General features: G+C 31.6%; 1 protein-coding gene across 1 annotated transcript in view; it reads left to right on the top strand.

Annotated features, from left to right (window-relative positions):
• The first annotated feature begins 2,957 nt into the window (after positions 1–2,957).
• Positions 2,958–12,731, top strand: part of LOC109538022 (venom protease) — an 11,857-nt gene continuing 2,083 nt past the window's right edge. Inside the window, exons 1-4 of the mRNA XM_048668501.1 lie at positions 2,958–3,214; positions 10,023–10,175; positions 11,028–11,150; positions 11,209–11,436. Of these exons, the coding sequence (XP_048524458.1) occupies positions 3,136–3,214; positions 10,023–10,175; positions 11,028–11,150; positions 11,209–11,436 (583 nt within the window). The 5' untranslated portion in view covers positions 2,958–3,135. The remainder of the gene's footprint in view (positions 3,215–10,022; positions 10,176–11,027; positions 11,151–11,208; positions 11,437–12,731) is intronic.

The following is a 12,731-nucleotide window of genomic DNA, read 5'->3' as shown; positions in this document are numbered from 1 at the left end:
TTTAAGTTTAAACACTCAATGCCCATTTTCAATTTCGAAAACCAATTGTACCTTGCGGCAAAATTTTATAATTTATCGACGCACCTATCGCAATTAACGATTTTCAGTTTTGTATGTGGCTTTTAGACAAAATTGCAGACAACTAAAACTTTTTTGATGTAGCTTTGTTTACTGATGAATGCACGTTTCACAATGATCGATTTGTCAATAGGCACAATTTCTATTATTAATCGGATTTAAACGCTGCACCAATTTAGAATCATCCAAAATCAGCACAAATGGCCAGTAAATGTGTGATGCGGAATAATAAAAAATCTTTTAATTTGCCTTTTCAATTCGTCAAGGCTCTAATGCCTGACAATTCCATTAGTCATTAGAGCAGCCATGTGGCTTCAAATGGATAGAGCCCAAACACAGTCTTAAATCTTTATTTTCAACAGTGTTGAATTTGGAGAAGCGGTTATCAAAACTGGCCTCCGCAATCAGCAGATTTGACTTCTCTGGATTTTTTTATGGGAATTTTGGAGGGAGTTCTCTACAACTCAACCCCAACAACGCCAGAAAATATCTGGATATAAGGAGAGAATCATAAAAAAAATAGAATTTAAAAAAAATTGCGTTTAAAAAATAGTGTATTTATGTGTGGAGTCAGATGGGAGTCATGTTATTATAAGTCAGGTATTTTCGTGATTATACTCGTACAGTGTGTTTACTTAAGCTCGCTTAATTATACAAAAAAATATCCTTCATAAAAAGTTCTGCTTGGTTCAAAACATAAAACAGGGCCACCAGATCTAATTTTTCTCAGTCGTCTACGAGGTATATCAGAAAATGTGCATTTTACCCAAGAACAAACTACGTTTATTTTTGACAACATCGAAAATTGTCATAAAGAAAAGTTGATTACAGTTAAAAAGTTTGTTCAGATAGGTATGTAGTTGCACCAATCTATGACGAACGGAGTTCTGTTATTTTTTAGTTGGTTTCATATGCGAACTTTTATTATATGCTCAAATCAAAATCATTTAATGAAACTTTAACATAATTAAATCGCAAATTCAACCGGTGGGGTATTATTACAAAACAAAAATGAATGAAATTATTCGAAATGTAGTCCATCCACTTAAAACCATTTTCGACATCATCTAACTAATAAATTGATTGCAGTTGATAGTTGATTGGGGTTTTGCCGCATAGCATCGCAGCCTTGCTAAATTCGTAAAACTGAATCATCTGTGGTTAAAACTGGAGTAGAATAAACTTTGGGATTTACATGTCCTCGAACGTAAAATTAATTTAAATTTTTTTACTTGTTGTGTTTTGTTACTTGTTTACTTTTTTACGTTGTGTTCCAGAGAAACATTGAATTTTATCCTATTAAATGGCAGTGGCGTATATTTTTTTATTAGTACGGACGGCATTAATAAAAGAAAAATTTCGTTTCATTTAAAAATTATGCGTTATCGTTGGCAGTTACCGCCTGAAAAAATTCGTTTAAGGTCCAGAGCCGTTTGGCAACGATTAATATATTTTTTTGTGAAGCCAAACTTTTCAAAAAAAGTTTCTCGAATATAGTTTATAAGGCACTCATAGTTTTTTTTATTCTCTGTTGTTCTCTCAAGTGTCCGCTCTGGAAACTGGCCCACCTTGTTCAGAGCGCTTCAAATTATAGAGATATTTCTGACAAAAAAAGATCTAAACTTAGACATTTATTATCTAGATTTCTTTGAGGACTTAAAATCGGCGCTTCTAATCTCTGGCATGGTAGTTATTAAGCATGAACTATTAAAATTCTTACTTGACAGAACACGTAAAATGCAAGAATTACATACTGGATTACATGCACACCATAATTGTACTGATTTTAATTTAGAAAAAAAGACTCGGCGAGTAAAACCCAAAACCACAAAACTGTAGATAACCGCTTATTTTATATGTAATTGCACTAGTATTCAGAATTTCCGGGTTTATTGGTCGGGGTCATTTTGCACCAACATTCCGATATCTAGATCAGATTTATACTTCAGTAACCTACAAGCATGGAAATGATGAGCTTCCCATAGTCGCAAATATCTCGTTTATTAGAAAAATTATAAGAAGTACGATAGAAAAATTAGTTTTGCTTCTTCTTGGGCTGAAACAGTTCTGTGGCTTCAATTTTCAACTTCATTTTTTACCCTCTCTCAATAGGATACAAAAACTCGACTACAAGACAGATGAACCTCAATCATCCTAGACAATATGAAATGTATCAATTTACCTCCCAAAAAAGTTCCTCTAAAATTGTTTTTCCTTGTTAAAATATCTGATTAATTATTAGCATTTTATTTGGTATCACCTGTTACATACAGGCGATTTGAAATGTTCAAGCAAAGTATATTTGGGATTAATCGAAACAGTCATAAATAATTAGAGCACATTTAATTATCTCAAAGTAATTCAAACTTTTTCTGTTCATTACACGGTCAAAATAATTCAATGTCAAAACATGCGCTCATTGAGCGTGAATAAATTTGTTCCTGTATGTAATACCTTAAACAAATGTATGAAGAAATGGGAAATCAAAATGTAACGATTTAGAGTTGCGATTCTTGGTCAGATTGTTGTTAAGTAGGTAATATTAGCAACATGAATGAGTCCTTTGACCGACTAGACTTTGTTGTGGGAAAATTAATAGACTATAACATCATTAGATTTCCGTCTTAACACCTAGATTACACGAGGTTATTATAATTGCAAATTTCAATTGTTATTCCCATTGCAACTGTCATGAAGAACTACTAGCATGAGCATTACACACACATACGCCACTGAAGAAGAATGCCTATGGTAAAATTTCTATAAGTTCCAATGATCGTACATTATACGGATGAAGGCGACCGAGACGAAGGCAAGCAAAGTTGAAAAACTGGAATCTGCATAATTAGTCATTAATTAAAACTTACTTAAACAGCAATATTTTTAATATGAGCCAACGTGAAAGAGCGTTCATTTCCTAGTTGATATTCGTCGAGTAACGTTGCAAAACCTCAGGAAATTCCGTCGGAGACAATTTTAGTGTAGCAAATGAGGAATTTTGTTGAAAAATTGTGAATAATATGTTCTTGCGTTGATAACGTGCCGAGTAAAACGATTATGAAGACTGACGTGTTGCTGATTTTGGAGCTATTCATTATATTGTGCACTTTGGGATTAAGAGCCATTTGCCAAGAAGGTACTTACTTACTTACTTAAGCTATTACGTCAATATTCTTCTAACAACAGCTGATTATATTGCATTGTGAGATGTAGCAGTGAGCTATGTTTTAGACCACATTTAAATTTGCATTGATCTTATAATATATGGAGATAATTTTTGAGGATCGGGGATGTTTGAGGATCGGGAATGAAAACAATAAACTTTGGGACATTGAAGTAAACCAGAGCAGTAGTTAGTTAGATATGTAAATTATGTAGGACTGTTTATACAGTGAGAATCAAAAAATCCTAATAAAGTTTCCCACGTTTAATATAATCTACTTGAGTTATTTTCATTTTTCTGCAAATCATCTAATCCTATACATTTTTGAGGGGATTTTCATAACAACATTTATTATAAATGGTAACAATTTCAAACTAGCAGGATATTAAATATAAAGTACGATGAGTGCAGCTTGCTGGCCAACAATAATTTTTGCCGGATAATGATAAATCCACGTAGGTACCCTTACGACATTTACATTATTTTTGCAAGACTGCATTTAAAATAATTAGGAATAGACAGTCGTTACTTCTAAAACTGAAACTGGATTAAACTGACAATAATAAACATCGGTAACTATTTACTATTCAGAAATTGATACTGTAATTGTGCAAACAGCTGGATTTGAAGAAGCTGATGTGAAGAAAGTTATACTTGTTAGCACGTGCCTCCTGATGGCAGGATGGCGAGAAGCAGAGGTCAACCTGTAGCTTAAACAGGTCTAGGTTAATACCACTAATGAGGGAAAGCTAAACTTTCGAAAAAACTACGTTCAGGAAAGTTTACGTTTAAGCATGCCAGATTCGGTTAACATGCTTCTATGCATATTAACCGTAAATATTCGCCCTATCTTTTGAAAATTTTCCTAAATTTTTGAACAACAGCACCTGTTTGATTAAGATTTTATATTTTGATTATCTACTACGCGGAACTAGAATGACGATGGCCCTGGTCAAACAATCGAAAGCGCTCGGCCTTAAATTTAGAATCGCTTAAATTTGACCTTTTGCAACATGTTCACTGGAATGCAAAACTAAATTTACGTTAGTGATACTTATATGTTCTTAGTAAATAGTTTACAACTTTCATTATTCACACGTTAATATATCAGATGCATAATTACAGGATGGCCCGTCTAATTCGAAACCTTATCTCACAAGCAAAATTGCATGTATTTCCATTATAGCTTTTAATGACATATGCAGTTATTAATGGCTCAAATTTAAGAATGATTTTGAACTATAAGAGAAGGCAAAAAAGTTACTAATCAGAATCATGTTTCTGTTAATAGGACTATCTATGTATGTGTATGACTACATTATTAAGCTTTCTAAGAAAAATGAAGCTACAAGGACTAAGATATGTTTGTTTTGTAAGCCAAGAATTTTAATTTTTTTTCTTTTTTTATAGCTGATTAATTTATACGAGTGTTAGGAATAGGAATCAATTTTAGAATAAGCTAGGCTAAGACACATATGTACTAAACAAGGGCAGAAAGACCGATTGGGTCGATAGCCTTTTTCTGTAGGAAATAAAGATTATATATATACATATATATGAAGCTACAGTTCAGTGAGGGGATCTGGGAACCGTTTTTGATATACTTAATCTGAAAAAATGTGAAACAGTAGGACAACATCAAAAAAGTTTTATAACGAACTATCATCGATAACACTACATACACCGACTTAAACAATAATAATTATAACGACATACACAATTAGGTAAATCGTGAAACGACGAAACTAATGAATTAAGTGCTCAAAATGTCTCCTTTTGCGATCAAGGCATGAAGATATTAATTTCTCTAAATTATGTTTAACTAGACGAAGGTAGACGATTTATAGTCCAATGTCACGCAGTGCACTTTTGATTTTTTCTTGTGTGCTTTCGTGAGTAATAGGAGGAGCGATATGAACTGTAATGAGAATCATTCAATTCAATACCGCTATAGAATAAATGTTCATTTTGACAACTTTTTACTAATTAATTGACAGCTAAGTGTACTGGAATATCAATATTGCTCCAAGTTTGATGTCCCTGTGGGGCCTTAAAATTAATTTTAAACTGTTGGCCTCTTAAAACTCTATATGTGAGGAAAATAAATATTAGAAATTCATTGATTTCCTGGATTTCCCACTGATAACATGGGCCAGACCGTACATGCATATCTAAATCAAGATCTTTTCTGCCTGTTTGTTTTATGCCAATATTGCACTTAAAATATTATAGAAGGCAAAAAAGCCATTTTCATCAAAAATATGCTTTATTTTATCAGTAAAACTGATTGCAAACTCTGAACATTCAGTAGAACTCAAATACAATGTATCATTTACCTTTCATATAGTTCTTAACCTGATTATTCATTTGCTTTTAAAATTTGTGCATGTTGTTCATTAAAGACCAAAGCAAATCAATATTAAGGCATAATCATATTTTATTATCACTCGCTATTACTAATATCCTTTTCTCCCAAAAAATAGTAGCTTATGAAGAAATACTTAAGTAATTTATTTTCGCAAATGAGAGCCACTAGAATAAACTGTAGGCTTTTTACTTTGAATTCTACAGTTCTTCAATGTAGGTATTGTAATCACCTTATTATGTAATTTCGATAGAAATTATATTTAGGCGTTTTTCGTGTCTTCAGAAATCACTAAAGTCGGTGTGTTTTACATAGTGAACGGGATTCGAAAAAACGATATTATCTTTTTCCAAATAAACTTAATTTTCCGTGTTATAATCGGCTTAAAAAATCTAGATGCATACTTCGCGGTCGCAGCGGCTCTAGAAGCATATTGATAAAATCGCATATACAACATTTTTATTTTTGATAAATTTGATTTAATCATTATACAATTCAATTATACAACTACAATTTCTGTGGGTTCAGTACAGTTAGTAGCGAACTTTTATTAAGAACGAATTTTTATCTCTGCTCTTGCTGGTCTTCACAAAAGTTATATTTTTTCAAGTTTATGTCGAAGAACTGTTACGGCAAATGCTAATGAAACTTGCTGATTTGTTCACTTGCGACTAGTCCAAAGCAGATGGACGCAGTTGCTTTACCAAAACCTGAGTCTCAGTTAGGAACACAACTGCTTCAATTTTGATTAAACTCCTATAATAAATACTGTTTCTATTATTCCGACCTTACAAGAAAAATAATTTTTGAAGAACTTCGAATATCAAAGGCAAAGGAGCCTGACATGAGAAAAAAGTAAAATGTAATGTAAAAAGTAATGTCAGGACGTTATTTTTGAGCCAAAGAATGTCTGACACTTTTATTTCCCAATTTCATTCTCCTAGTGTTAACACTATTTTTAAATTTTTTTAAAACCCAAGAATGTTTATCCCTATTAGAAGAACATTAACTACACGTAAACAAGGCTTAGTTCACTTACCTTTAGTAATCATATATTGTTTAAAAGTAGCTCGGTTTATGAGCCAATAGCCTACATCTTCCTTTCAGGCTACAGCAATCCAATTTAAAAGAAAGGTTAATGTTTTATGATTTATTGTTTCGTTCTTTGAATTTTGTTGAAGCAATTTTTAAATAAACTAAATCTTCCTAATGTAGCAATAAATATTTAGATTGTCTTTCGGATCAAACCCAAATTGGGTGTTCCCATTGCCATTTCCAGTACCTACACATTGCCAGAAAATGTGTACTGAAAATGTGAAATAGACATTTCTTTCAAAACGTTTTCGGGGGGAAAGTTTCAGTCGCAATTTTTACCATGCCAGTTGATTGTGTACAGTAAGTTTTTACTCTACAACTGACTGTTTGCCTAGTTGCTTATTAATGCTTCAATATTTTGTTGATCAGTTCTTTCAGAAATTATTACTATTCAAATTTAGAAATGTTCTAACGCATAATTATTTATTTAACCACTTCTCCGCGCCGTTGCTCCTGCATATTCATTGTCCTCTTTCCGCATTATTTTTATCATTTTAACCAATTCGCAAATCAAATTTAATAAAATTCCTTGCGCGCCAAACATTGGTTGATAATGCTGCGGCTTGGGTTCACTTCCTGTGTGCAAAATAGATTGCGATTATAATAATCAAATATAATTTATTATTTAATTATTTAAAGGAACTGAAATTAAAGGTCAATATTGTATTCGTGTTGGAATTAAGAGCGAATGTTCAAAATGATCTAACATTTTCTGTTAACTGTGCTTGTCACTATAATTTACAATAGTTTTACAATAGATTATTTTCATGGAATTACAAACAGGTATAATAAAATTAATTGGTCATATGTCGAAAAATATGCCAGCATCAAAAAATCCAGAAACACATCTTCTTGGTCATGGGGAAGCATCCGATACTGGGCATAAAAACGATTTCTTTTTAAAATAACACTTGCGACTTGCGACTATTATCGAAAATAATTTTTATTTATTAAGTTTGTTATCAATATCAAATATATATCATATTGTATCGAAGTTTTTCAAATTCCAACCCCAATAGTTGTGTAGAGAATAACTGATAAATCTTGGGAGAAATCTTGCATAATGACTTTGATTTAGAAAATTAAATTTGCTTAATATGAATGGAGTACTCCGGAGTTATCAACTTCGTCAACGTTTAATTTGCTGCCTCACAAAATACTCAAATAGCAAAGGGGAGGAATACTATGGTAGCAAACCAAGGCCAGAGTCTTTTGAAGAAAAAACCAAAACGTCACACTTCAACTCTAAAAGACTCAATTATAAGGTCTGTGAAAATATCAAACTTACAAATCATCCGGTAGAGGAAATGCGGGTAACCGCCAGCATAAATTTAATTAGAAAAATAGTGACACAATATGAAAACAAATTACAATATCAGAAATGGCGTTTATTTGCAAGTAAAAAACGTCTGTCGGAGCTTTTTCAAGATTATCACTGTTTTGCTGCAAATTTCACTTTGTCTCTTTTACTTCGGGTTCCGCGAAAAATGAATTGAAAGCGTTTCATAATGATAAATTGTGATCTTGTTCCCCGAATAGAACTTCTCATATACTGTGGTAGAAGTAAAGTTTTTGTTGGTAAAATGTTTTAATAAAAAACAAACCAAAGAGAGTACGAGATGTTTTTCAGAAGTTAAAGATTTGTGAAGCTGAATTAACACTTTTTACATTATTAGATAACTTTGTGAGCAATAAAACCAATGTGAAGTGTATAGAATTTAAATGCTAATATTAGGAACGTAATCTGTACAAAACATTCATTTTTAGCTTAGCTTGCACTTTGGTTTACCGATAAATTAAATCGAAGTATGGTTTTCAAATGTCTGAAATGCAGTGGTTAATCTACCGATTTGATTTCGTCCAAATAATTCCCGTATATTAATGTCTGGCAATCGAGTGGCCACGTTATAGACTTTCACTCCCATAATCGGCTAGCTAAAAATTAGTTAAAAAATAAAATTTATTAATTGAAAATTTATGATTTAAAAAGAGTTTGTTTAGACTAACATCTGAGGGCACGCACATTTCTCTGAAATTGCGCTCTTTTCCAAATTGGCATAAACAAATGTCATGTGGAAAAATCAAAGCATTTAAATATTCAATTCATTAAATTTAATTTGATAGTCAATTTTTGAGATTTTCCTTCTGCTATTAATGTTTTTTTCTCGCTGAATAAGCCGGCACTGAACTTTAATCTTATTATAACAGTTTCTGGGTAGAAACTGTTATAATAGTTTTTTCAAGACAGTTTTCAGTTTATTGTTAAGTTTTACACAAGAGCTGGTTCTATCAAAGATATAATAATATAATATGGTGGTGTAACGGGAGTAGTCTGTTGATTGCATTTTTCGTCTCCCATCTTTGGGACACGAAATTGTTTTATTACTGGAAAATTAATTCCGACTTAAAATCGTTTTTTTGGCAATTTGAACCTATTTAGACGACACGGAATAACCGCACGAATTAAAAAACAATTGATGATAGACCGACCATATACATATTAAATTCCAATTCATGTAAATAGTGAAAAATTCTGACCTAGTTGGGATTTTTGTCCACGCACGCACATAAAAATTAAATTAGAAGTTTAAGTAGCTAAAGCATTTCCCGTCGATTTTGGGTATTATTTCTGGTCAATAAACTAAGAAAATAGATGTAATAAAGAAGAGTCAAGTATTTTCCTGATACAAGCGTGGAAGACGTTTAGAAAGACGCTAGTATTTTTTATTTCAGCTAGATACTTCAACTCGTCAATTGGGCTCTTCGCCAATCTTGCTTAAAATTTGAGTTTAAATTTTTGTCATTTAATTCAAACGGATAGAGAAGGGCGGCAATAAAACAAGTGCCATTTTCAAGTTATCCTGTTTCTTTAAGACGGCCTTAAACGTTGCAGAATTTTCTGTATTGTACTACTCTTTTCCATCCATTTCCGCAAGGAAAACCGTAGGTACCTATGAAAGCAACAAAGCACTTGATCTGATATTGACAACATAATATTGCAGATTGCGTCTTATGTTAGGCGCTAATGGCAATAGAGGTATTTCTTTTTATAACATATACGCCTGTATTATGGTTATACGGAATTATCGCAAGTTCTGCCATTCTCATGGAACTGTGAGATTAAAACCTAAGCAATATGCAGTTTAACAAGTCATGAAATCCAGATTTATATACTTGAAAGTATTTATTTGCATTGCGGCTTCTGCAAATGCACCATTTGAAATGCTGCATTATCTTTTGCAACGTAACTTTTACCTTTGCTTGTTTTAGCAAAAAGTTTTAGCGAAAACCTTAGCTAACTGAAACCCTCTTCATTTGCAGTTGGGGAACAATGCACGATAAAAAGTACTGGTGAATCAGGAACATGCAAAGTATATTCAGATTGTCCAGGTATCGAAGAGCAAGGGCGACTTAACATTGCTATAACTCTCTGTGGATTTTACCAGCTTATTGTACCTGTAGTGTGTTGTAAAAGTGAGTAGTAATTTCTATTAGTCTCTATTAGAGTTAACTCAAATATTGCATATTTAATACGACGCTGCTGCATGGAAAAACGACAAATATTACTTGAAGAATTTTGTACAATTTGTGTTGGTAAGTCGATGCGCCCCTTAATAATTCTCAAGTCTACACGCACTTAGATTTAATTAAACTAAGATATTTTATTAGTGTTGTGAAAGTTCCTTTGAATATTGAATTGAAATTTCAGATGTTATGAGAGTATATGTATACAATAACAGAAGTTTCGTGATAAAAAGTTTGTTTACAGTTTCAGCATTGATGTGGCTTCCTGCAAAGAAGTCAATTAAATAAAAAAACATACATATTCAACAGTAAGAACTAGATTAACACATTTTAATTAATAGATAAAGTAATTTAATTTAAAAGCAAATATAAGAAGATTTTCAAGACTAATGTTAACTCTAGCACATAATTATTCCCATTTTTTTCAGAACCGTTGGGAAGAAAATGAGCTATAATTGAATGAACCAATTTCGAGTAGTATGGTATTAATGCTAATTTATTTTAATTTAAACATTGAAAATACACCTACATTGAGATAAATAATGGAATGAACATTGTTTAGTAGAGCAATATTCTGAGAAACTAGGTTGATAGTTGTATCCTTCACTTTTACAGCAATATACAAGAAGCTCTATTAAAATATGTGCTAGTTTTGTTACAAGTCAGCTAAATTGACAAAATATGTGATTTGCAAGTGTATTCCCGAATTTTAACTGGTTGTCATATGAGATATTAAGCGCGTTTCGATTTTATTTAACCCTGTTTAAAAAAAGTACAAAAATAATTTTTATTAATTGCCAGATAAAATTGACACATCTGGTCCCAACGATTTAACAATTGGAGAAATTGGAGATATTACATTTCCTACTGACGATACTGAGGCACCTCTTACATTCCGTGGGGGTCCCAGAAAGAGTGAGCTAAGTAAGTGTGATAGAAACTGAATTAATGATAATAAAGTGATTTTATGATAATTTTGTAGAATGCTTTGAATATACGAGGGCTGTGACGGATGTTGTTCATGCAATTCCTCTGGTAGCTAATATAGAACCAATCAGCATAAATGTGACGAGATGCGAATACAATAGCGTTGCTCTAATTGTCGGAGGCACCCCAGCAGCCGCTGGAGAATTTCCGTTTATGGTTAGTCTTATTCTCCATAATCGACTCTTAAACCGCCTTAATAATTTGCTTTCATCCATAGCAGAATGAGACAAACTAATTGACTTCAATGTGTGTTCAGGTGTAGCATTAACTATTTCACAAGTTGTAAGTCAATAATGTGATCATGACTATGATAGTTCAAGAAATGCAAATTTTTCTTAATATTAATGCAGCTGGATAAAATGCTTCTTATATGTCTATAATTATTTATTTTGTTTCATTGGTTTGGTAATTAATTTTCCTGTTGGCTTGGAAACTTCAATTAATCAAAGCATCTCGCAGGTTTATTTAAAACACATTGTGAGATGTTGTGGTGTATCTAGCGACTACAAAGATAACAATATAAAATTTTGAATACATTATAAAATAAATGTTCTATTAATTAGTTAATTGGTTAACGTTATCGAATTGTTGTGTTGAAATTAAGTAATGTTTTTAAAAATGAACAAATTTGCACTAATGTTACCAGTTACACTAAGAGAACAAATTTAGTATATATGCTGTGTGTTTTAAGTTCTAAAAGATAAATTTCTTATCATACATTATATTCGTATAATATTTAAAAATACAGCACAAATTATTATCTCTAAATACAATAAAAATTAAAATCTTATTTTCTGATGGAAATATAACTAAGATTCAAAAATTGTAAATATAAAATAGATTTTGAACATATGCTTGAAGAGAAATACGTTTTTCTAAGAAACAAATATTATTGAATTATTAGTGGCTCTCCTTACCTATAAATAAAGCAGGTTAATTTTTTTTGCAAGAAAACTTAGAGAGAAAACCAGATATTAACTTCTTATTCGAAGCAGATTGATGTTGCATTCCTTCTTGGCAAAATAATTGGATGTTTCTAAGTAAAAAAAACCTCATTATGGTAAGAACTTCTGCTACTGGATCATAGAAAATTTCACCACATTTAGAAATAGGTTACATTTGTGCTGGGATGCTTCGGATATTTATGCACTTTTTTTTCAATTAAGAAGAACATTTTTTTAAGGTGTAGAAGCTCTTTTCATATCTCAGAAAATTTTTTAAGGCACCCCGGAAAAGTAGTTAAGAAAATAGCTCTCGAGCATTGTGAGGTAATTTTCAAAAATAAAATTGCAAACTCAACTAGTTTTTTTTTATTATTTGGACTAGAAAAATGAATTATTAACTTTCTCTGAAAACTTCTAGTTAACCCCAGAAAAAAATATTTTTAGAAAAATTAACCAAACTATCAACAAGAGGAATACTTATTGGTTTTATAAAATAATAATTAATTCCTTGAAGTTGTTTGCATTTGCTCATGTTCACTTTTTCTTTATTCATTTTATACATTCGGTCATTTTT

The sequence above is a fragment of the Dendroctonus ponderosae genome, unplaced genomic scaffold, assembly GCF_020466585.1.
Source record: "Dendroctonus ponderosae isolate FM_Combo_2020 unplaced genomic scaffold, Dpon_F_20191213v2 Dpon_F_20191213_1, whole genome shotgun sequence".
Classification (NCBI taxonomy): Eukaryota; Metazoa; Arthropoda; class Insecta; order Coleoptera; family Curculionidae; genus Dendroctonus; species Dendroctonus ponderosae.
The sequence above is the reverse complement of the archived record's forward strand: the minus strand, read 5'-3'. Positions and strand labels throughout refer to the sequence as shown.